Source organism: Acomys russatus, chromosome 12 (assembly GCF_903995435.1).
Source record: "Acomys russatus chromosome 12, mAcoRus1.1, whole genome shotgun sequence".
Classification (NCBI taxonomy): Eukaryota; Metazoa; Chordata; class Mammalia; order Rodentia; family Muridae; genus Acomys; species Acomys russatus.
Window position 1 is genome coordinate 31,822,732 of NC_067148.1, and position 26,400 is coordinate 31,849,131.

The following is a 26,400-nucleotide window of genomic DNA, read 5'->3' on the forward strand; positions in this document are numbered from 1 at the left end:
GTGTGTGTGTGTGTTTTACAATAGTCTCTATCTGTTTGCCCATATATGTTCAATCAGTGCCTCACTGATGAAGGAAAGGCAAGTGTAGTGTGGCTCTCTACTCCCTGTAACATCTCTAGGCACAGTGATGATGAAACTTCTGAGTGTAAATAACGTAGTATGGTGAAACTTTGAATGTACATAGCCTAGTATAGTGAAGCTTTGAGTGTAAATAGGCCAATATGGTGAAATTTCTGAGTGTAGGTAGCCCAGTATGGTGAAGCTTCTGAGTGTAGATACCCAGTGTGCTTACTAAAGAAGCTAATAGATAAATAACCAAGAAGTTATATTTTCCAAAAGAGCTCTGTTATAGACTTTATTTACACAGTTTGAAAGAACACATGAGACATACAATTAAATTAGCTTCAGACTTATATAGAGTGAAGTTAACCTGTTTATAAGACATCTTCCTAGACTACATTATAAAAATAAGTCCATGTAGTGAAGATCAAAAGTCCAATTTCAAAAACATGAAAACTAAACTGCTCTTAACATTATATTTAGTGATTGATAGTTGTATTAGGGTCATATTTTGATTCAAATGGTGATAGTCAACTCTTTATTAGTGTAAAAATTTTAGTTGATACTTTTCCCCTAACACTTGAATTTTTATCACTAAATACTTAAAACATTAGAGGTGCTCTGTCATAATTAGAAACATCTTATACTAAAAATAAATCACACCATAGTTATTTGGAGCAAAGGTCTTATGTTTAGTAGTTAGTTAAAGGCCGTTTTATTTACTTTGCAACTTCTTTAACTTAGACTTTCATCCTATCTTTAGACATAGACTTTAGAAATGTGTTATTAGTAGGTGTTTTTTTTTTTTTAATATGGGCTACCATTTTGGTGATGTTTAGTCTATGGCATGTATATTGAAATGTGTTACATTCTCCTAAGTATCATTCTGAGGACAGTGATGGGACATGAATTTACACATCATAAGCAATGTTTCTTCTAGCATCAGCACAGAAAACACTACTGTAGTTTTTATCATTTTTCCCCTGTCAGTTTCAGCAGAATAAACATTTCCCCAGTGTTTCTATCCAGTGTACTCTCCTAGGGAGAACAGATCCTGATGGGCATATTTTAATCTAACAGTACTTTTTAAGGCATTTTATCCATTGCTGGTTTTAGATGTCCTCATCTTAATGTCCTCTCACTAAGGAGAAAGATAACATTATGTTTAAAATCAAGCCATATTTTGTGTAATTCTGTCCTACTTGATATTTGAGAAGTCTATACTTCTATGCTAAAAATCTGCACATGCGGGTATATATTTCTTGAGTTCATGAGCAAGCTTCATGCTGATTAAACTCTGCTTGTCAAACACTAATTCCTGAGTCAACTGGTAAGCCGAAGTATTTGCAAAATACATCAGCATCGCAAAGCTAGGTTCCTGGGTAACAGGGGGAATTGGCCTCAAGGAAGTGCTGGGTATAAGTGTTCCTAGTAAGTTATTTTTTTTTTCATATTTGGAATAGTCACATATACATGACGAGGTAGCTTGGGAAGAGATCTGAAGTCTAAACAGAAGTAGTTCTGTAAAATATTTCCAACATGCTCCCCTGTTGGCTACAACCTGTGTCATGTTGTTGGTTGTAGAGTATCCGGCTTGCGCTGTCACACTAGCCCTAAAATCATTTTAGATACTGGAAAAAATTGTGTTTTTTTTTTTTTTTTAGACTAAAAAATTTAAAACTCAATGAGAAAAATTTGACAACCTGATAGGGAAAAAAATGGGCCAATAGTGTTGATGAACAGTTTTCAGAAAAAGAAAAGGCATTTCCATTTATAACAGTGAACTCTCATAATTTTAAATGTATGTAAAACTGCAGGACCTATCACACTGATCATTCTGTGTGGACATTTATATATATAATAGCAAAAAAGAATGAGTGATCATAAATCTCCACTGAGGAAAGTCTGGATATATAATTTATTCTACATTTTAAATGGATTCAGATAGACTTCTAGATGTGAACTTCACGGTCGCATTTCATTTTAAGACAGAGACTGAGGGATTTTGAGCATTGGCTGAGAATGACATAATGTTAACATTTGACCCTTTATATTGTTTCATCTTTCTTTACAATGGCATGGAATTTATAACATAAGGCAGGATTGGAGGAATAAAACACATAAGCCAAGTGAGTGAATGCTGCTCGACCATCCCCTACGTGTCATGAGGTCTGTGGGCATGCTGGGGATACAGTTTTGATACAGTCTCTTCTCCCCTCAAAACCCAGCAGGCTCCATCTCCTTTCTAAATTGCTAGATTCGGTAAGGATGGCTGTTCTGTTGTGGATTATAGAAGCAGTTTACATTACATGAGTTAATTGATCTTCAGGAAACTCTTACAAAGTAATTGTAGCACTCGATAGCCTAAATATAAAAGAGAGAAGCCTGTTCGCTGAGGTTATGCTCAGATCAACCCTGAGAAGTGGGGGCGTTACCATCTCCATTCTGTGGGGGACAGGGAGAAATGGCATGTTCTCTAAGATGCTTAGCAATTTAAGAATGCATCTTCATTCTTATTAAACTGTTCTGCCCGAGCCTTATGCAGCAATTTGAAGTCATCGCCACTTTTCAAACGCATGATGCAAGATTCATAGGTTAAGTAATTAGTCTAGAATTGTACTGCTGGCAGTCTGTGGCACACTGCCTCCTATCAGAGAGCTCTACAGAGACGGACAGGGGTAGCCGTTTTGATGGCTCCCTGTCCCAGTAAGCACTGGAGGTGAGTCACAGCATACCTAACTTCTCCAGGAAAATGACCGTGGTAAAAAGAGCATACTTATGAACTCATGCAGGTAGTAACCAACTAATTTGTTATGTCTAATAGTGTTGGTGTGGATCCTTAAGACACTTTAAAGATCAGGCTACAAAAGCCCGATGTAGCTTAAAGCTTGCCTCTGCTTTGCAGAAAGACTCATCCATTTAGACTGAGGGCTGTGCTAACAGAATTCCAACTTTTCTGTGGGATGATCCAAACACAGCAAACAGAAGGCGTTACATTTCTTCACAGTGGCAAGTGTGGACATGCTTGCTATGCCATTCCTGTCATTAGGTGCTCATTGCTTTGTAGAGATCAGGGCTAGAGCACTTTGGTTTACAACCGCGCATGTTCCACACAGAACTATTTTTGTTGTACCTTAGGAAACAAAAAGCGGGGTAATTTAAGACGCCAAGGCATGTGCACTTTGCCTCACATTGATACAGCTCTCTACTGAATGTTTGTGTTTAGTCTGACTTGGGGACATTTGCCTTGACAGTGTGCCTTCATATGTGACAGGCATTCGTGGGATTAAGATCTTGAGTTGTTTCTCTTGCCCTGTGCAGAAGCAGGTTGACACAAGTACTCTGATGTGAAGCAGGGAATGGGAAATAAATATGATTGTTAAATTAAGATGAGGCATGGCTTAGTGGGTTAAGCAATACTTAACCTCCTGTCTTCCACACATGCTTTTCATTCTTAGCAACCTCAGTGACAAACTTTAAAAAGTGCAAGAATTAGTTGATAACTTGCACAAAAGCAACATAACTGGATGAAATAAATGAGTGTGTGCCGAAATGAAGGGTCTTTTGTGCACCCGGGGTGCCCCTGAGCTGTCTGCTGTCTACCAAAGGCTCACTCGCTAGAAGAGCATTGAACACAGCACGGGTTGACTTAGCGTATCACTTCCATCTGCTCCACAGAGTGACAGTGGGCAGGAAAGAAACGGAGGTTCCAGCGCATAACAATTCCTTTTAAATTTACAGCAAATTCCGTAAAGCTAGAAATGCAGAGCGATGAAGAGTGTGACAGGAAACCCCTCAGCCGTGAAGACGAGATCAGGGGCCATGACGAGGGGAGCAGCCTAGAAGAACCCCTAATTGAGGGCAGCGAGGTGGCCGACAACAGGAAAGTCCAGGATCTCCAAGGCGAGGGAGGAATCCGGCTTCCGAATGGTAAACTGAAATGTGACGTCTGTGGCATGGTTTGCATTGGGCCCAATGTGCTTATGGTACATAAAAGGAGTCACACTGGTAAGCAGCTAAACACATCACCTGATGACTGCCTGCGGCGTCTGATGTTGATATTACCTGAAATCTATTCTCTTTCCTTTTTATTCAGGGGTGGCAATGTGTGAAGTTACCTTTTCAGAATCCTGCTAGTTAGCATTGGATTGCTGGGGAGCAGAAAGTAGCCTGGGTCTTGACTTCCAGCCTTCAAATCTGAATAGCATGTCAGAAAAGAAGTTTGGGATTCAGTCCCCACAGTTCTTAATATAGCCATAATATGATAAGGGTTCAAAAAGTATAGGAGAATTTAATAGAGTAGTTTAAGCTGCTTATATTTGTATATGTACTTTACCATACCCATGGGCAGGTTGCCATAGTTTGCTTCCTAGGGTCTTCTACCATGGAACAGCACTTTCACATTTATATAGGGATGGACCATTTTCACTTTAGTTAACTGCTTGAAATACTATTTCTGGTCAGTCTTTGCCTACCAAAATCTCTGTAGTAGGCAGGCTCTATCTCTCGTTCAAGGATGACATCATCTTCTTATAACTTTTAGATTTAAGTCTGGAAAACATGGGTAGTGTTAAACATGTCAAAGGGAGACTCAGGTGTAAAGATAGAAACGTGGAGTTAGGTGAGGAAAAATCTCGTGTGTGATTTAATGTATGCTTTTAGGCACGGGAACATAATAAGTGTTTCATAAAAAAGACAGGGCAAGTGAGAAGGGGAGAGTGTATTTAATTCACTCAAAGCTTTTGATAAAATGATGGAGCAAAGAAAGAGAGAATGAAGAGGGTAATGGAAGGAAAGAGTGGGTAAAAGCAACAATATGAAATTGTGTGTGTGTGTGTGTGTGTGTGTGTGTGTGTGTGTGTGTGTGTGTGTGTGTGTTTAGCAGGACATCATGGGACACACCTATAACCCCCAGTGCTTGGCAAGTGGAGGCAGGTCAGTCAAAAGTTCAACATCATGCTAATTTACATAAAGTTTAAGGCCAGCCTGAGCTACATGAGACTTTCCCCAAACCAAACAACAACAAACATTTTCAATCCAGATGTGGTGGTACATATCTTTAGCCCCAGCACTTCGGAGGCAGAGACAGAGGGATCTCTGTGAATTCAAGACCAGCCAGGTCTCCAGAATGAGTTCCAGGCTAGCCAGGGCTTCCTAGTGAGACCCTTTTGAAAACAGAAAGAAGAAAGTTAAATGAATGTATCTTTTAGTAAAATATGATAGTATTCTCTAGCGAAATATTAAAAATTAATATTTCCTGTTTTAAAATTTAATGTTCTTTTGAAATAATGAGAAATCACATGAACTACTTTTATTTTAAAATTTGACTTCTAAATAATCAACTTAAAAATTTTATCCTAAAACATGTGCTGTAGTTATACCTTAAATAACTTTTAGTTTGGACCTCTCATAACATGAGAAATTCAAGTGGTCTGCCATGTATCGCTTCCCTAGAAAAAGTCCCCAGCTAGGCTGGTCCCATGGCACTCTAATTCCCAGATTAATTTAGTTTGGATACACACCCTTGGACTGTTACTGTAGAACAGCTTATTATTACAAAGTATGACTATAAGCTAAGGCTGATATTTTTTAAATTACAGTAGAATTTTCACATTCAGATGAATGTAACCGTATCATCCGCTTTCCCATCTATGCGGTTTTCTAACCAGAACAATTAGTATTTTTGTTTTGTTATGAACATTCTTTTTAAAGAATGTCATGTTTAAAAATATGTCACAGATTAATTTTTTCTTTAATATTTTAAATGTCTTGGGAAAAGTTAAGGTGTCAATGTTTGGTATCTATTCAGTAAGAAAAAAAGAGAACAAGAAGACTATAAAGTTATTCTACTCTTATTCCATGCCCATGAAATAATACTGGCTTCGAAAAGGAGTTTACAAAGCGGCGTTTATTATGCTAGAGTAAGTGTACTGACGATCATAAAACAGCATTCAAACAAGTAGTTTTCCTTTGTAATATTAAAACAGTTAAATTACTTTGCAGTTGAATTTTATTTTATTTACTGATAATTTTAAGACTGAAGTTCATACTAAATGCTAGTTTGGGAAGATTGTTAATAAATCTTTTATGCCCTTAGTTAAGAAAATTCAAAGAACACACACACACACACACACACACACACACACACACACACACACACACACATACACACACACACACACACAAAACCCTTCTTGAAGTCTTAGGTTTCATTTGCAATTTACTTTATGTGTTGTAAAATGCACTGATTTTTAAATAAAATCATTCAACTCCCACTCCTCTTTCCACTTCATATTTGCTACAAAAGTGGAATGGAATTACTTAAATGCTGGAAATGATGTAATTGGTCTAAGGCTTATTTACACATCGTTACACAGATTCTCACTGGTCCCAGAATGAGAGACTCACTAGTGAGGACCAGGAGGAGAAACCTAAGCAACTGTTTAATGCTCATTCAACAGCACAAACTCCTTTGCCTTACTGAACTATTTAGAAACCTAGAATTCCTTTTTCAGATCTGGGAGACTTTCTTAATGCCAATGAATATTCATAGAGAAGCTTAGGTTAATACTGTGGCATTCTGTTAAATGTGGCCTCTTAAAATAGGTCTTAACTATTTTGGTGACTTAAGTTTTTGGTGACTTAGTTGGTTCCAGCAGATTGTTATATTCTCAATTCCATTGTAATACTGTTTGATAATAGGCTTATTTGTGTTTTTTTAGTCTAGATACAGGAAGGTGTCTTAGGGCGTTGTGACCATGGCAACTCTTATAAAGGAAAACATGTCATTGGGTCTGGCTTACAGCCTCAGAGGTTTAGTTTGTTATCTGTGGCAGGAAACATAGCAGTATGCAGGCAGACATGATCTGGAGAAGGAGCTGCGAGTTCTCCATCTTGGTAGAAGGCAGCAGAAGGAGACAAGCTAGACACTAGGCCTAGCTTGAACATCTGAGAGCGCAAAGCCCACCCCCCCCCCCGTAGTGACACACTTCCTTCAGCCAGGCCCCAACGTGCCACTAGTGCCCCTGACTATGGGTCAAGCATCCTAACACATGAGTCTATAGGGGCCATTCCTATCCAAAGCCACCACAGAAGGCATCATCGCAACCTAGTCGTTAACCAAGTGTTTTCTATGTAATGGGAAGTGCTGTCCTCATTCTACAGCTTCCCACTGGTTAAGAAAAAACAAACACACACAAAAAAACTGCTGTCTTACATCCTTTGTGAGGCCCATGGGGAACATGTTTCGAGTGTTTTTAGCTCATAAATTATCTAATATCCCATTGACGGTGAGTAAGGAAGTATGAAACTACCCAGTTTGTTCCAATTACATGGGGGTATCAGATCTAATTAATGCACCTTTCCTCCTTCTCTTTTGTACTCTACTGAAGTGCCAATCCCAGTGTCTCTTAATGGCTTGCTGTTACCTCTTTGCCATTGCTACTTTATTAAACAATCAGGTAATATTTTCATCAGATACACCAGGCATTCTTCATTGGGAATATAGGGTCCAGGGGAAAAATAGGGGTAGTAACTCAATTCCCATGTGAACATGAAGCTATGAGAAAATTATAAATATAGAGGCTCCCTTCATTTGCTCCTCTCTGTCTTGTGACGAAGCACTCAGCATCCCATTTTGTAAGCTACAGAATTTTCCTAGCCATTCTTTGTTTCAGGGCTCTCTAATGTTTGTTGCTGGTTTTCCAACCCAACACCAGAACACAGGTCTTGCCTTTGAGTCACAAAAGCAAACTGGTTTCTGTTCGTTTGCATCTCATTTGAATGCCTAAACACACTTTAAATGTGATTATGAAATTATATAAATGATTGAAATGCCATTTCTCCACAATAAAAATGATGCATAAACTAAGTCAGGTGACCAGTAAATTGGCGGACAGGCATTTAAACAGCAATGCCAGCTAAGCATGATGGAATACACCTGTAATCCCTGGAAGCAGAAGCAAAAAAGACCAGGAACTTGAGGCCAGCCTCTGTTACAGAACAAGCTCAAGGCCAGCCTGAGCACTCTTAAGACCTTGTATCCAAAAACCAGGAAACAAATAAAACCAACAGTCAGTTTCAGGGAGGTCATGATGAATACCGTGACCACATCTCAGTCAATTCTCTTGATTGTTAGTCCAGTCTTCTGTACCCACCACTGTTCCCAGTGTCACAAATACAATGACCTATTTGTTTTTTAAGTGGATCACTCTAAAGTATTAGTAATGTAAGCAAGGAATCTGTGGGGATTTTAAAACATTTGTTTCCACTTGTATATGAAGAACATAGTACATTCTATAAAAACTGACTCAAAGAGCCACCTCCATTTGATTTAAAGAACAAATTAAAATAATCTAGAAGCCTTGTTTAAAGTCTTCATTACAGTATACGATTGCTTTGCATTTATATAGAGAAAAGGTAGGTAATTTTTAAAATCTAAATTCAAGATAATCATATCTGTATTTCCACAATGTCTAGGTTGGGAAATACCTAACAACACTGAACATCAGGATTGCTAATATTTTACATAATTTTGAAAACTGAGTTGATTTATTTTTTAATTTTTTTCTTAACTAGTTATGAATACATACATATACATAAACAGACGCACGCACACACACACACACACACACACACACACACGTACACACACACACACATAATATAGGAGCATTCCTAAAATTTAATTATGTATAAAAAGAAAAGGTTAATCTGGCTCACCCTCTTGTCCAGCAGTAGCACTATGGAGAGTTACCTCTAATTGTAACTTCAGTGCTGAATGTAGTGACACAACCGTGTTGTCAGAATGCTAGTTAGTTCATGACAGTTGATGCAGTAAGCGTAGTTAGACGGATTTCATAGTAAATGGAGTAAAGGCTGGAACTGATAGCTAATGAGTGAAAAACGTTGATGGAAATTTAATAGTAATTCACATCAGTATTTCTCAAAGATTTATCTCGTTGAAATTGGAGTACCTGGTGGGCAGTGGTGGCACACGCCTTTAATCCCTGCACTTGGGAGGCAGAGGCAGGTAGATCACTGTGAGGCCGGCCTGCTCTACAGAGTGAGTCCAGGACAGCCAAGGCTACATAGAGAAACCCTGTCTCACAAAAAACAAAAACAAAAACAAAAAAAACCCAACTAAACTAAAAATACATAAAATAAAATAAATTGGAGTCCCTTGTTGTTAGAGCCTTTCTGCTATCAGAAAGCATCTGCTATCAGTTTAAGCATCTTGCCTTGTTCTTTACATTGCATGCCTGTAGACTAGTTGTCACCTTATATGGTCAGCAACAAAGCCACATTCCCAGGTGTACATAGAGTCCCTTTCATTGTCACACCCTCTCTGAGGTTTTCTTAGTAAAAAGCTCCAAAGATATCTGAAGTATTTTAAACTATTAACACTAAGTTATTGTTAGTCTCATGAAACTTGATTAGCTTGGTGACAATTTAGTTTTAAAAATATTTTATGAAGGGGGAATCCCGTTAGTAGTGTTATTTCCTCTTCAGACTAGCATTGTTTTAAATTCTGAATTAACTAATGTAGGGGTTAAAACTATCAGTTCAAAAGTTATAAATGGTTTAAAGACTAAATCAGCTTGTTGAAAAAGCAAACATGATTTCATTTTTTCTTCAACAGACCTATTAATTTAATTTGTTTTTAAAGTTATTGTGTGCCAATTTGTCACTTTCCTAGGGAAAGCTTAAGAGGCCAAGAGTAAAGCCGAACAGTTGAAGTGAAAAGTACAATTTATATACGCCATTTCCTCTTTTCACAAAGCTACTTTGTTGGAGTACCCCTGTCTTTCCTTTTATTAAAATTCCATGTCAGGGTGGAGAGTAGATAATTATGATTTTTAAAGTTGCACTCTGTTATTTCCTTGGAGAAAAAAATTTAAAGAAGCAAAGCTACATTGTGTATATGTATAAAAATTTAAAAGATCTTTAAAATGTAGGTTTAAAAGTCCAGCATAGCAGCACACACCCACAAGCCCTTAGACACTCTTAGACAAGGTGACCTTGAGGTCAAGGCCACCTTGGTCTACACAGCAAGACTGTCTCAAAAAACAGAATAGAACATTTCATCAAATTTAGATTTTGAGACAGAGTCTCACTATGTAGACCTGAATGGCCTTGAATTCTTGGAGATGCCCTGTCTCTGCCTCCCAAGTGCTGGGATTAAAGGCATGTACTACCATTCCCAACCAGAATTAGATCTCAAAACTAAGTCATAATGTTTCTTTGAGGTGTTTTAGACTTCAACAAATCAAAGTAATTGAATAAAAGTCAGTCTAAGCTAACTTTAATATGATGCCTTGTTAGCATAATATCATTTTTCGGACCTTTCATAACTTAGCTCTAACAGCTCCCTATATTTTAAGGAATAAAAAGCCCATGATACGTCTACTTTCAAAAGGAATACATGATCTAGAATCCAGTATGTTTCCCTGGTTTTAAATTATTTAGGTTTTGTAATAAAACCGTATGACAGACTATACAGTGGTGGCTGCCAGAAAGTGAGCAAAGCTTATCTGCGTTTCCTCCAGCTTTCCTTAATAGAGAAAGCCTGGGCTTGCATTGTATAATGGGACAGATGTATTCTGAGGTTTACTTCACTATTAATATAATGATACGTGAACGTGGCAATTCAGAGTACAGATTACGAAAATGTGCAAATTGTACCTGTCATGTAACAAAAACAGAAAAGTTTCCTTTCAGCTCTAAGGGTGTGTTTAATATTGTTTTCTCTCTCAACTGTGAGCTTTAGGATGAGATATTTTTACCATATACTTATGTCAATTTGTGATTTATTTTGTCCATGTGCAGAGGATTAGGCAGATGAAAAATAGGAGAGTTTTCTCATGGTTTGATGGTGTTATCCATGTGATCTTGCCAGTTTTATTGACTTCTTGCCTATATGGATTTTTTTTTAACCTTTGATGACTTTGGTGACTACCAGATAAGAGCAACAGAGAAAACGGACAATGCAGGGTTATATAATTTTTAACAGTTTCATTAACAGAGGAACATGAGAAAAGATTCTTGTTAAACAGATGGGTATTGTTGTTGTTGTTGTTTTAAAAATAATGTGCAGAAAACATATGGGAAGATAATATTCTTTGGATTATCTCTCAGATATACCAAGTTTCATTGTTAATGACCAAGAGACAAACAGGAGTTGGTCTCTATTTGGAGATTTCACTCATTCTCTTTGAAGGTTTATTTGTCGTGTCTGCCTGTTTTGGATCTCTCACTGACCATGTTCAGTTCTCAATGTCAATAATATCAGATAGTTTGCTATTTTTGACTTCTGATCCTTTATTCCTAAATTTGAATTGATACCTTCTACGTATGAGCTTGACTGAAGACTGAAGTGCCATGTGGAAGGTGAGTGGCGACAGCTAGCTGTTCCGCCACGGTTAAATGCTATCATTACTCCTCTCAGTCAATGACAGGACTCTTGCCAAGTTCATATTAAATGAGGAAATGGCTACTTGACCTGGAGTTTGATAAGTTAGTGTTAGCAGAGAGATCTTCTAGAGAAAGTGAAGGCTTAACGTAGGTGGAAGATGATCATTGTGAACCTAGAGAGTTGTCTGTGGCTAACTGTGGATGGCAAACCATTGCCTTACAATAACCTGCGTGGTCTTTCCCACTCTGTCTGCAGGTGAGCGCCCCTTCCACTGTAACCAGTGTGGAGCTTCTTTCACTCAGAAGGGCAACCTTCTGAGACATATAAAGTTACACTCTGGAGAGAAGCCTTTCAAATGTCCTTTTTGTAGCTATGCTTGTAGAAGAAGAGACGCTCTCACAGGACACCTCAGGACCCATTCCGGTAAGTGCCACCAAGTCAACGTTTAAGTCCAGAAAGTATGATAGCACTATTTTAAGTAAGAGGCAAGCTTGGCATAGAGAACCTTGCATATGAATCTATTAATATTGGTAGCACTTGTAGGTTATACATGGATCGTCATAGATCAGCAGACATGAAAAGGGCACTTGCCACTAATGAGTGGCATGGAACATGAATTTTCTTTAATTTTTAAGTTTTATATCAAAGCAGTAATTATGTTTCATACAGGGTTACTGGAGCCTAGTGAAGGTGTCACACTTAATTTCTGAAGTTTCCAGAAAACCTGAAAGATGTAGAACTCCTTAAGCAACCCAGTAGCACTAAGGCTTAGAGCTCAGTGAGAAATCAAAACCTAAAAATCTTAATTTGAAAGTACTTGTACTCATTAGAATATTGGTTGTTGGAGAATTTATATTTCACTTAACTCGCTTTGTTCAGCTAGCTTTAAAACTGTAGTCATTGGGAAATATCTGAACATTTTATCTGCTTCATAAATGACTTAATGATGCAAAATGTTAGATGTGCTAAGAAAATACCAGAATAGCAATACCTAAATGAGGAAGAATAATCAGAAATCTGAGTGAATCTCACCTGATTTCAGTGTGAATTGCCATTGCTAAGAAGTTAGAATTTTTAAATTAACATAGACTACTTTCCAAGCAGTTGTATAGGCTTTGTCTGTAATGACGTGTTAAATTTTGGTTTTAATATGAATGCCTGAGAAGCTGATAGTCTTGTGGACACCGACAGAGTATATTACATAGAGCTGTAGAATGTGAGAAAATGCTGAAACATATTAGCCACTTTTAAATTTTCTTGCTATCCTTAAGGCTGAACTTAGGTTTTGAGATAAATATGAATTATAGAAAGCAATTTTGACATTAACTGTTAAAATTGGGACAGTTATATAAGTTAAATTAATGTGCGTATGAAAACAAAATATTTTAAGAACATATTTTACTTTATTTCCTAACTGAAAAGTAATTCACTTACTTATATGTCATGTATTTTTGTAAATTATGCTACTGGTTATCCCTAACAATGATACTATTTTACAATGAGAAATATCATAAGTTGAGAGATATTTTTAAGGTACAGACGTATTTTCTTCAGCTTCCTGTTACTGAACTGAGGACTATGTGCCTCATGAATATATCTTTTTGCCTTGGCTTCATACATCCACTGTAAGCATCTTAACCCTTTTGTTCTCAGACTCGTGTGTAGAGGATATCTTTAGGCCATGTGCTGTCTACATAGAACATGCCAAGGCAGGCCTGGATAGTAGCATCCAGGAAACCTTCCAGCGGCAGGACATTTTACCACTCCATTAGCCAGCTGCCTATGGATGATGGAACATGAGGAATGTGGGTGGATTCTGTAGGTTTGAGTCTATTGTATTTCTTTCCATTAAAAACATTTCTTGTTGAAGGCAGTGTGACAAGGGAAATCACAGTAATCAGGGACTTAGCACTGAAAAACTCTCAGCTCAGCAATGGTAGCACTACATCAGTTACAGGGGATAAGGGGTACATGTAACCAGACTCATAGCTTCAGCTCTTGCTTCTAATATTGTTTGAACACGAGTCCCTTGAGCAGACACTGGGATAGTAAGGTGAGCACTTTATCTGATGTGCCTAAGAAATTTTACTTTATCCAAATTACTAAAGTCCTTCTCCATTGTGGATTCATTTCAAGAAGGAATATTGTCATATTTTATATCAATTCTGAGGGAATACGTCTTCATAACTCTCCCTAGCCCTCTATCCCTAGACCTCTATCAGTCTTCTATTTTGTTGGTCATATGGGTCATGCCATGTGTCATTTCCTTAGGCAATCTCTTCTTCCACACACAGTATACAATCAGGAGGACTTGGTGAAATCCAGGCAGCTGAAGAATCTCTTTTCCACTGTGTCAAGGCTGGCTGCTCTAAAGTGGATCAGAAAACACGGTTGTCATAGCTAACACCAAGGGCTATGCAATTCATTTACAAACTAGACTTAAAACATTTCCTGTCTATTTAGCTGTATGGATAACACACCACAAGGTGACTGGTGTAGGTTGAATGGGACAGATTGTGTAGAATCAGTTACCATGGACACCCAAACCACTTGCTCATGAAGCATCTTTCAGTTCTCCAACTACTTGGCCCAAGTTCATCTAACAGTGAAATGCTGTTATATCCCTCTTATGTTATGATATGAGTTATCAGACAATACCTAGTTCATAGGGTGTGATTTGAGTTAGCATAATTAGCGTCTACTAGCAAATTCAGGTCTGCTTTTCAGATGGAGAATCGTGTTGGTGAAAGAACTTTATGGCAAAGCCATTGGAGGTTAGCATCCTGAGCCTTGTGTGAGAGCCATAGCAGGTAGCGCCTCTCCTCACCCCTGACTTTTTTTCCAGGAATAACTGTTGTGTGCTGGATCTTAGAAAGGCAAGGCTGTATGTAGCGCAGCTTTCATCATGAGGGTATATTGCAAGGCCCTTTTTGGTCCAGGCTCCTCTCAAAGCTGTCAGCCTGGTTTTTATGGGGCGTATGTTCAAAGCAGAGTATACTAACATGGCCCCGGCTGCTTCCAGAATCCCGCACCTACCAAGTATCGTGAAATTGCAGGGCACAGAACTCTGTCACAAGACATAAAAGATGAATTTCAGTCATCCCAGACCACTGGCTTTATAAACATTTTCCCAGTGCAGAATGTTCTTGGACTCTGGGGAAGTTCATCCACCGTCCTCTAGAGTTTATCTTAGGATGCGTTGTGGGTGCAAGCTGCTGCGTTGTCATGTGCAGTGGTAACTTCTCTCATGATGATATGTAGAGATGAAGATTTCTCCACACTCTCTTGTTGTGAGGAAAAGAGAGTTAACAAGGTAACAGTGTGAAAGCAGGTTGCCCTGCAGTAAGAAGGCACACCACTTCTGATTACCTTTGCTGATAAGAGCTATTTTACAAAAACCATTACATTAGGGCCCCACCTGAAGGCAGTGGCTATGGTAAAAGACTAGTGTGGATGACATTTGGTTTTAGTGTTGGGGTGTGACTAAGTATCCACTCACCCATGGGCCCACTGCTGGGGTGGTTTGCAAGGTGTCTAACTCGCCTTTTTACTCCCACTCTCTCCATTTTCTGATAGTTTCACTAACACCTGTATATAATTCACCCATAGATACATTGTTTCTTCCCTGTCATTTCTCCATGACTAAGAATTAGTAGTTTGGGTGTTGATCATTTATACAAGAATAGAGTTCCAGGGACCCTCAAGGCTGACTTTAGGATTGGTTTTCAGCCTTTTTTGCTCCAGGTTTGGGTAAACAATGGCCCTTTAAATCAGACACCATTGTTTTACTTGCGCACTTAAGGCTTTCCTTTAGTCATTTCATTTTCTGTGTCCCTTAGAGCCATTAAATCTCCTGCTCACGAGGCAAGCCTTACTCTCTCTGCCCGGTCCTGCACCTGTATTAGCATGTAGATGCCATACTTTCCCAATCCTTACCCTATGCCACACTTCATTCCTCGCTACCAGCGGTGACAACACCTTGCTCAGCCTCACCAGCAGTCAATGACCCAGTAAGGAGGTTATCCAGCTTTTTTTTCTTTTTTTAACTCTTTCCAAGCCTGAGCAACAAATTAACTTTCTGTTCTGACTGGTTGGACAGCCTTAGGCTATTTTTCTATGCACGATTCTTGCTGTGTTTAAGGACCCTAACTTAATCCAATGTCACACTCAATGGGGACCATTGAAGGGCAGACATCTACAAGAAAGTGGTTAGACGTAAGGGAAACTAGTAAGAGTCTGGGGCACTGAAACTAACTAACTACTGCAGAGTATTATACCTGCCACGAGTGTGAAGGGCAGGGACCCAGGAGTCACTGGAATTAAGTAGCAGGACTTGAGCACTGCAATTGAGTGGAGGAAAGCATCCCCTGCCAGCTGGTGACATGGTGCATACAAACTGCTTCTCTACCTCCCAGTGTCCTACTGGTTCCTCACCTTAACTAAAAGTAACCAGAAGTTAGAACGAGGGAGCCTTTTGAAACAATACAAACTAGCTTTCTGCAGGAAGGGCACAGAGCAAAGAAGCTGAGAAAATGGCTGTGGAAACCACACAAGCTAACTAACATGTAAGAGCTAGTGCTTCGTGCTGACTTTTCATTTAATTTCTGCTTTTATGAATACTATTCTTGGTAGGAAGAAGTTTGTTGCCCTCCTCCCTGGCTAACAACTGTCCATTGTTCTACTGTATTTAACAGTATTAGTACCATGTATCTGCTTCCTGTGTTATAGACTTGGAACTTTTCTGTATTGATTTGTGTTAGTGGTCGGCAGCAATGGGGCTTAGTGGTGGTGAACGTTATGTATTCTTGTCACAAATATTGCAGTTTAAGAAAGGCAAACACTATAGATACATGTATATGTACAACATATGATAACTATATAAACTAGTTACCTTTCAGTGTGGGATTTACATTCTCTAAAGGACACAAGGTAACCATGGGCATTGGCCCAGCAGTGAGGACTTAGAAGAAATAGCTGGCATTCCTGAGCACTCAGGACACACCACAGTACTGAGCACTTTCCAGATTATTTGTCTACAACCCCTTTTGCTCACGTCAGCAAAAGGAGATATTGATATCAGCTGGCCTAGTAACAGGGAAAATGCTTTTAATGAAAAAGCCATAAAACATAAAAATTGTGTGTGCGTTTAGGTATAAAGCCAGGCCGTTTCCTTTCAGAGAGGAGCTTAGGTTTAATTTTTCTAACCCAAGCCACACCCATAATGCATCACCTACAATGTTTAAAGAGTTTAAAGACCTTTGTGAAACAATCAGACCTCTGTTCAATTTTTTTATATATATATTTTTAGTCATCTTTATGACTGCCTCTGCCCACCATTCTATTTGTTGAAAGTAATTTTTATCAGGTCATCTTTACTGAATCTTTCCAAAGTGGTGAAATTCATTTTAGTAGAAATCTCTCTTTCTTCAGTTACTGGAAATTGAATATATGAGGACTGCAGGACTGCAATGACAGGTATAGCTGACATTGATAGGTTTGGCAACAGTCATACTAAACTTGTTTTGTGTGTGTGTGTGTGTGTGTGTGTGTGTGTGTGTGTGTGTGTATGTGTGGTGTCAGGGGCGGGAATGCACTGGTGCTCATGACATGGCAGGCACGTGCATGTCAGAGATGAGCCTCAGGGGTTGGTCCTCGCCTTCTACCTTGTTTGAGACAGGGCCTCTCTTCTGTTCCTCACACCTGCGTGTGCCAGGCCATCCAGCTGACTCACAAGTCATCTGCCTGCCTCTCGCTGAAGGAGCATTGGGATTGTAAACTTGCTCAACCATGCCAGTCTTTATGGATTCTAGGGACTCAAGTCTTACTGTTTGCCCAGCAAGGACTTTATCCATTGAACTCTTTCCCCAGTGCCCATATTTAACTCTTTCAAAGGTAGTGACATTCAGGTTACTCATCAGGGTGTCTGCAGAGATAGAGGGCCAGTGCCAGGGGTTCGGCTAAGAGAACTTGTTGCTGTTACTCATATCAAGCAGGGGAGGAAGTTGAGGCAGTGGGAAGGGTCAAGCCAAGGCAGTCAAACTCTAAAGTCTGTGCCCTTTACAGCTATGTGATCTATGGAATGACCCATAAAATGTTCTCAAGTTATACTAAAGGCAAAGGAAAGAGGCAGGGCACAGACGTGTCAGGCATTTGGGCTTAAGAATGAGGTTGCAGCAAATTAACTATGTCACTTTGTCAGTTACTTCCTTAAGTCTTACCAGTCTCCCTGGGCTGCTATTAGGCACGATGCTAAATGTGATGCCTTAACTTTCCAGCCCATGACCTAACCTAAAAGAACACTCTGTGGTGCTCCAATCTTTGCTTTTTAGCTTTTCCAGCTTATCAATGTTTTTTATTTTAACTTTTAAAATGGATATATAGGAAGTTTTCACCGACTTTTCACAGGCTCACACTGTTTCTCATCTACCCCCTGCTAACTACTTCTAAGAAGGACAACTTTCCCATAGAAACTCAAATGGCAGAACAAAGAGTGAAAGAAAGGGCTAGAGAGATGGCTGAGGTTCAAAGCACTTGTTGCTCTTCTGAAGGACCCAGGTTCAATTCCATAGTTTCAGTCCCAGGTAGTGAACTCTCACTTCTGGCTTTTGAGGGCACTGAATTCGCACGGTGCACCTGCATACACGCAGGCAAAAACACCCATTCACACAATCTCTTTTTAACAAAAGAAAATGAGTATGAAGGAGAAAAAGGAAAATGAAGAACTGACGTGTTATCCATAATATATTAGCTAAAGATCTCTGACTAGTTTTCAGCGCACTGGGAGGTGGGCTACACTTTGAAAAACATGTCCCAGATTTATCATGTAAGAAGTTGTAAAAAGAATTCAAAATGCTGGCCCAGACTTAAATTCTTATTTTCCAGCAATCTTGAGATTTACCATATAGTCATTCTTATATACTATATATATGCACTAGATACAATATATATTATAAAATAGCATAAAACTTATGTGATGCAGTGTCATGTCAGGGAGCCAGTGCTTATACTTCAAAAGCAATTTGTATTACCTTTGTGCTTAGACTGTCAGTTTAGTAAAGGATTATAATCCCTTCCCCTGAATTGAACAGCATGTTGATATATGTGTGTGTGTGTGTGTGTGTGTGTGTGTGTGTGTGTGTGTGTGTGTGTGTATTCTGTCCTCCTAGTTGTTTATTACAGCCAGTATTCTATGGAAACAGTATTACAGTTCATCCCTGGATCCCCTATTAAATAAACATATCTAACACACTTCTTATTTTTCAAAATATCATAAAAGCTAGAATTGTGGAGCTGGAGATATGGCTCAGCGGTTCGAACATTGACCCCTCTTCCAGAGGCCCCATGTCCAATTCCCAGCACCCATATGGCTGCTCACACCTGTCTGTAACTCCAGTTCTGCAGCTCAGGACACCCTCACACAGACATACATGCAGGCAAAGCAGCAATGCACATTAAAACCAACATTTAAAAAATCTAGAATTGTATACTTTTTTATGGTTAATACTTCAAGATTCTTGTACACATACCCCCAAACAGAAAAGGAAAGGAAAATGCAAAAAGGATTTTAAATGATTAGCACATATATATTTTAGTGTTTACAAAACACATTTTGTAAGTCATAAAGTAAAAAATAATTAATAAGAATTCCCTCACAGGGTCATTAGTATTTTATGCTATATCAAAAAAATTGGAGCTGGAAAGATGGCTCAGCAGTTAAGAGCACTGGCTATTCTTGCACAGGTCCTAAGTTCAATTCCCAGCACCCACATTGCAACTCTCAATTGTCTATAACTCCACTTTTAGGGGACCCAAAGCTCTACTCTGTTCTTTGCGGGCACTGAGTGTGCATACTGTGTATATAAGAAGTGTAGACAAAATGCTCATTTATATAAAATAAAATTTAAAAATTACCTTTGGCCATGGAGTGGTGATGGATTTTGATTACTATGAGAGAGATTGTTCAAACAATGGAAGCACTTAAAAGCATTTGAAAAGAAGACTGCTAATGCCACAAGGAAGTTTAGTTACTGTCTAGTGAAATCTATATGTAAACCAAAATATGCCATTAGGTCAGATACTGAATTACTTTTCAAACATATATGTGAGTAAGAAATTTAAAAGCAGGTCAGTGCAGGCATTACTCTAATTTAGGTTTTTGACCCTCATTTTAATAATAAAATCAACTCATGTCTGTAGCAATGTTTTCTATTAAGTTCTAAGTGAAATATTGACATTCACTTAAATAACTACTTAGCGTATAATTCTCCTTGTACACATTTCTTAAAATAAATAGAGTGTAAAACTACTTTGCCTTGCATACCCACATAATATCCCGCTCCGAGTACAAAAATTGGAGGGACCTTCCAGTGTTAGAGTCACATGACTTATGGCAAAAAGGCATGTGTTGTTCTGAATAAATACTGACTTTATTTCTAAACACTCTAAAAATGCTTTATGACCTCTCAATATTTGACATTTTTTAGCTCAAGAAATTTATTTATGTCTAATTGTCAGTTTAAAGCAATTTCGTCCTATAAAAGGGAACAAGACCAGATGTGTCACATAAATGCCCATCTGTGAAAACATCTTTCTCCTTATTGTACATTTTTAAATTCTTCAAAGAAGAACTGTCTTGATTACTCATGTCCTTGTAATTTCTAGGCCTATGTGTTATCCACAAAAAAAATAGTTCCATCATCAGATGCTGATGTATGTTCCAATGTTGATTTAAAAAAAAAAAAAAAAGCAAAAAGCCTAATGACTGTTAAAAAACTAATTTGCCTTGTACAAACTATCTAATTCATGAAAATTGTGTAATTAGACCTTTATTATGAGAAATCCCTCTGGAGTTAAACCTTATGACTTGCTCTTCTTTTGAACACATTTGCACATTTTCCTCTATCAAGAAGGTAAAGGGATCCACAGGGATTTTAAAGGTAAAGGCTTCTTGCCCTATGAGAATTTAATAAAAAACAGTTAGCTTTCCCCTTAAAATTCCAAAAATCTCAGAAGAATTAATCTGGCTTGGATGGAAAGGGCCAACCTTTATCTATATTGCTAAAAATACAATTTCATTTGCTCTAGTTATAAATCTCATCTGAAACAATGTGTTGACTATGTCAAAATAATTCATTCTCTCTCTCTCTTTTGTGCGTGTGCATGTGTGTGTACATGTAAGTACTCACTGTGACCCCGGGTCACTGATTAGGCTAAACTAGCGAGGTAGCTTGTCACAGAGATCCATTTGTCTCTGCCATCAAGCAATCACCAGCACTGTGGCTCTAGATATACCCTGCTATATGCAACTTATTGCATGGGTACTGGGGATCTGAGCTCAGGCCCTAATGCTTCTGCAGTGGGTACTGTGTTAACTGAGTCACTGTTCCAACCCCAAGGAGTTCTTCCTTTAAAGCACAAATCCGAAAGTCAATGCAATGATATTAGCATCAGATTAAGTGATGCTAGCTCATAAATTAAATCTCGTATAACCATACTAATGGTGACTGTGTATTTTAAATGTAGTATAAAATATCCTGCAGGTATCGCAGGAGAAAGAGCTGTTTTAAACTGATCTTAGACCAGCACCTGGCCTGTTTTCTAGGTTATCTCCCAGTGTGAATTTTCCCCACCCTCACACCCTCCTTTCCTATCTGGAGGTGGTTGATAGAACTGGATTACACTGATAATCACAGAAGCAGTATCAGTTGCACACATACTTTGCATAACCGTGGAGTACTGAGTCCACCCATCCAGCCCTGATAATGACACCCCACTGCCACTGAACACTCTGCACTGAGGAGAAGGGGATGTGATTAATTTGCTGTTCCCTGACAGAAGGCTGTGACCACCAGATGAAAGCCACTTTCAGTCACAGCAGCTGATAAGGCAGTCTGTCAGTGTCTACCAAGCAGGACACTTGCCTACCTACTTCATCTCATACTTCTTTATAAAAAACAAATCATAAATTTATCAGCACATGCAAGCTTGTCTTACAGGTAGAAGTGGTTGAGCTACTTTGAACTTCCTGTACATTTTTAGAAAAAAAATTTTTGGATGAGAAGCTTCTTCTGTAGTGCATTTTTTACCTCATGAAGCTATTTTCATTTCATTTCAGAGTAAACACATTTGTTATATGTGTTTGGACCCTTTCCCTCCCTTCCTTTCTCTGCTCTTTGCCCCAAGCTCTAAAGAAACAGGAAGAGCTCATGGACCATGTTCTCATTTTTCTAAATATCCTACAGACATTGATCTCATTACAAGGATTGCTAGCAGTTTTGGGCTTCTGTGGATGCTGGCAAAGGCTCTTTCAACCTTAACTGGTTGCCATTTGACATTTTCCTGGCAACTGAGTCTTCAGGCATGATTAGAATAGAGGGACTCCACACCAGCCTTGATTCATTATGAAGCACCATCGTGGGGGATTGTTGTAGATGATTGATTGGAAGGTTGGTTGGTTGGTTGATTTTTGTCAGCTAATCTCCATTCTTTAAGTTCCTTACTTAAACTATAGTCGTCCAATATGGCTGTTCTTCATCTATAGCCAGTTCTATCCTGGGAGAAAACTCAAGCAAATAAAAACACAGCATAGTGTTCACTAAACATGTAAATGTTTAGAATGTAACTAACATTTAATCCATGGCATAAATCAACAGTCAGTGTTAAAGTGCAATATGATAATGAATATTATGTTCATAGGGTTCAGAGATAGTAACCCTGGCATCTCAAAAGAACAGATTTTGTTATATTCAGTTTTCAGCCTGTCAGTAGAATGAAACTACTTGTTCAGACAAATATTCTGGTTGTTTGTTTGTTGACATGGGTTTTCTCTGTGTAGCCTTGGCTGTCCTGGAACTCACTCTTTAGGCCAGGCTAGTCTCAAACTTAGAGATGCACCTGCCTCTGCCTCCAGAGCGCTGGGATTAAAGGTGTGCGCCACCACCACCCAGCTTGGACAAATATTCTTACTTGAAAGTTTAAGATGAATGCACATCAGAAGTGAGTAGATCTATTTTCCAGCTTCACTCTCTTCTTTACCTCCCTCCCTTTTTTGTGCTTGGTATTCAACTCCTAGCCTTGACTTTGTTCAATAGGTCCCCGAGCTATAGTTGAGCCTTATTTTCTAAAATATTATAGATACTATCCCATTAAAAGAACCTGTTTTGGTCAGTGTTTAATAAGTTCTTATTTTATGGAAAAAATCTCACTTTAAGGGCTTTCTTTTACAGAAAGGAAAATCAGGTTTAAAGAAAGATTTTCCTAATGTGACTGTACATTGTATTATTACTTATTATATATACTGTTTTTAAATATAATATGTTCCTTTACTATGAAAAGAGCTACTTCTGCCTTTTGTATCCTTTTATTTCATTTTGGCTAGCATTTCAGATAATAATTCATATATATGAGCCTAATAAAACTACAGCATTATATTGTGCTCTTAAAAATTGTCTATAATAATTGAGATATAAAGATAAAGACAATAAAAATAAATTTCACAATAGAATAAATTATCTTTCTAAGGGTACTTGAAACAAATTACACTGTAATATGGTAAAATATCTACTGCTGTAACAACAGGTAGACATTTTATAGGAGCCTAATGTACTTATGAAAAGCCAGGCTACAAATTCGGACTGTCCTAACCCTGAGGCCCGGGCTGTCTGAATATGTACTTCCGCTCTCCAGTCTCTTCTTCGCATAATAGCCAGAACATTATTTATTAACTGAGTTTAAGGGGGTGTGTTATCCCCCTAACCTTTCATCCCAGTCTCTACAAACCAGGGGTACAAAGGCCCAGGAGTTCAAGGCCATCCTTATTTACATAGCAAGTTTGAGGCCATCCTGGGCTACATGAGTTCTTGCCTCAAGAAAACAAGTAAAAGAATAATGCAAAAATCCAATATAAGTTATATCACCTTTCTATAAAAAAAAAAATCTTTGAATGGCTTCCCATTGCAAACTCCATATGTGGCCACTGGAAATTCTGCCCAAAGTTCCGTCTCATTTTATACTATTTTTCTACTCTCTCGTGTTCTTCACTACCTCGGGTTCCTTTTCCCTTTCCTACCTACCCAATTACGTCGTGAGCCTAGCAGTCGCTACCTCCATCTCTTTCCCTAGTTCTGGGCGTGACCACCTCACGCTTCCTTCCTGTGAGCCGACATGCCAGCTCATTGAGAGTGGCAGCTTCCACAGCCGTCTCAGGTGCCTTATTCCCCTTGGTGCTCTGTACTTTGCTGCCTGCACTCCGGGTCTTAAAAGCACGGGTCGGCGTCTGTGGCTGTTGGGGTTTTTTGTTTATACATTACTCAGCTTCCCTTCTCAAACCTAACCCGTGGGAGATCCGTCATGGCTATGGTGTGGGGAGCATGGTGGAAATCACAGAATTCATGCTTGCTGGGTGTTGCGTGCAGAGGATCCTCACTCTTTCATCTAAAAACAAACAAACTTCCGCTGAAGGAAAGTACTAATTTATTCTATACTTTTTTTTTTTCCAGCGTCAGTTGATACCCTTCAAGTTTGCTAACCATTATGCCAGACAAGGCTTTAGATATACTTTATTGTGAAATTGAATGCTGCTCGTGCCTTTTATCCACTCCTGGATAATAGACAAGGCAGATATGGGTGATGGCCACGCCCACTTGGAACCCCTTCACTATATCATGTTGCGAAGCTCCAAAAGCTGTAACACTGACATCAAATTTGTTCACTGGATATAAATGTCTTGGCATCTGGGTGCTAGGAATTTTTTTCTAGACACTGGAGATTAAAAAACAAAAAAAAGTAAGAACAAAATTTTCCCTGTGTAATGTATGTAGTAATGAGAGGCGATAATAATCAGTAAACATAGTAAATAAGAAAAAATTTTAAGTGCATATGAGAAGCTTAAGACACATAGCACATTGTTGATGCTCAGTAAATGGCAACTCTTGTTCTATAGCTTAGCACTCACTACCTTCCGATGTTCTGCATCAACATTCTAACATCTTTGTTTCCTGTAAGCATTGTTACAATTTTTTAAATTTCTTACAAAAAAAATGTGGCATGCTAGATACAAGTGTTGCCGCAAGGATTCATACAGTGTCTGTATTAGGGATAGAATTTGAATACACACACACACACACACACACACACACACACACACACACTTTATATAATGACTTAAATTAAGGGAACTTACCTGTTTCCGGACAAATTCCCTTTGAACAGCTGTGCTTCCCAAGTGGGTTGCTCTCTTACAGTGTCTGTTCTCCTAGTGGTGCTAGTTAAGACTAAAAAGAACAGTTTACAAATAGAAGTCACGTGGGCTGTGGATTAAGCTCAGTTGGTGTAGAGCTTAAGAGTTCTGGAGCCCACATATAAAGCCAGCTGTGGTAGCATGGGCTTGTCACCTCTACATTGGGAAGCAGGAACAGGAAGACCCCTGGGGCTCACTGGCTGGGTACCCTATGCCGATTAGCCAACCCTGGGTTTCAGTGGGAAACCCAGCCCTAAAAGACACGGTGGCTCCCACGGAGCAATACCTTAGGTTGTACCCTAGTTTCTGAACACACATGTGCACACTCTGTGCTCACATTTAAAAAAGTAGAAGTTGCATCAAAGAGAAAGTTCATATGATTAGATTATTTATTTGTTTTAGTCTAAAAAGTTCTTAATTAGCTTTGTATTTTTGTTCCTTCAATGAATATTTCATATATGTATAGTAATGAAATGATTCGGCTAGATCTCCATGTTTCTTAGGTTTTACTATAGCCCCTCCTTGCTGTGTTACAGGATTTTATACCTTTGCAGTTTCTGTAGCTCTTTTCTTATGTCACCAGTCAGGGAAGCAATTTATAGTACAGCTATGAAAAATGTGGGCATCCCTGTCAGCTCCGCATAGTTAATAATAGTAGGATAATTTGACAATTTACTTGTGTCTATTTTTAAAGGCTGTAACATTTGAGATGTCTAAACTTGTATATTTGCTTATTGTTTAAGTAATTCTTTCATTGAGAAATCGATAATAAACAATAAAAAGAGAAGTGCAGGGAGCATGGCTCTGGAGGAGCGCAGGGAGCATGGCTCCAGAGGAGCACAGGAAGCGTGGCTCTGGAGGAGCACAGGGAGAGTGGCTCTAGAGGAGCACAGGAAGCGTGGCTCTGGAGGAGCACAGGAAGCGTGGCTCTGGAGGAGCGCAGGAAGCGTGGCTCTGGAGGAGCGCAGGTAGCATGGTTCTAGGTGAGTGCGGGTAGCATGGCTCCAAGAGCACTTTACAGTGTTCATTTCACGTCGTTTTGCTTCCTAACTTAGGCAGCCGTTGCAAGAAAGCTGGGAAAAGCTATAACTTAAGCGAAGTGATATAAAAGTAAATGTCAAAATGTTGCACTTTTCTAAAAACAATTTTACTTGTATTAAATTATGCACAGTCTTCTTCACAGTGGACTAAAAAAAGAAAAGTAGATACATTCGTTATCTTTCAAAAGTCTGATTTATTTGGTTTCAAAGGCCCAACTTGGAGTTGTTGGTTTTTTGCTTAGGTTTGGTTTGGTTTTGGTTTTGGTTTTCTTTGATGGTTCTGGGAATGGGATGTAGGGTCTCACGCATGCTGGCTGGGAAGGGCTCCACCTGTCAATCGTACTCCCACCTCCCATTCAATGACCACCTGCTCTCACAGGTGTAATTTCTCCTGGTGACTGTGTCCATTGTAAGATTTTTAACTAAATTTGGAAGCTGATGTTATTAGCATTATTACAAATGGAAATGTTTGAATGATAAGAGTTAGCTTTTGCACACAGTGGCAATGTCTGTCTTGTCAATCCATCATATTCATGGTGCCAAAAAAATGCTCCATAGCACACATTGATAGAGTGATGAAAGAGATCTAACCCTTAAATCTAATCAGGTCCTATATAAGAAAAATAAAATGAACCATGGGCCTGTTCATT

At 38.8% G+C, this 26,400-nt stretch overlaps 1 protein-coding gene across 14 annotated transcripts in view; it reads left to right on the forward strand.

The window, feature by feature from the left end:
- Ikzf2 (IKAROS family zinc finger 2) overlaps nt 1–26,400 on the forward strand; it is a 143,290-nt gene that overhangs the window by 95,588 nt on the left and 21,302 nt on the right. For 10 of the 14 annotated variants that reach the window (XM_051154142.1, XM_051154140.1, XM_051154144.1 and 7 more), the window contains 2 exons: nt 3,802–4,068; nt 11,729–11,896. In XM_051154142.1, coding sequence (XP_051010099.1) covers nt 3,802–4,068; nt 11,729–11,896 — 435 coding nt within the window. The remainder of the gene's footprint in view (nt 1–3,801; nt 4,069–11,728; nt 11,897–26,400) is intronic. The other 4 variants (XM_051154150.1, XM_051154151.1, XM_051154153.1 and 1 more) reach the window with 2 other exon arrangements.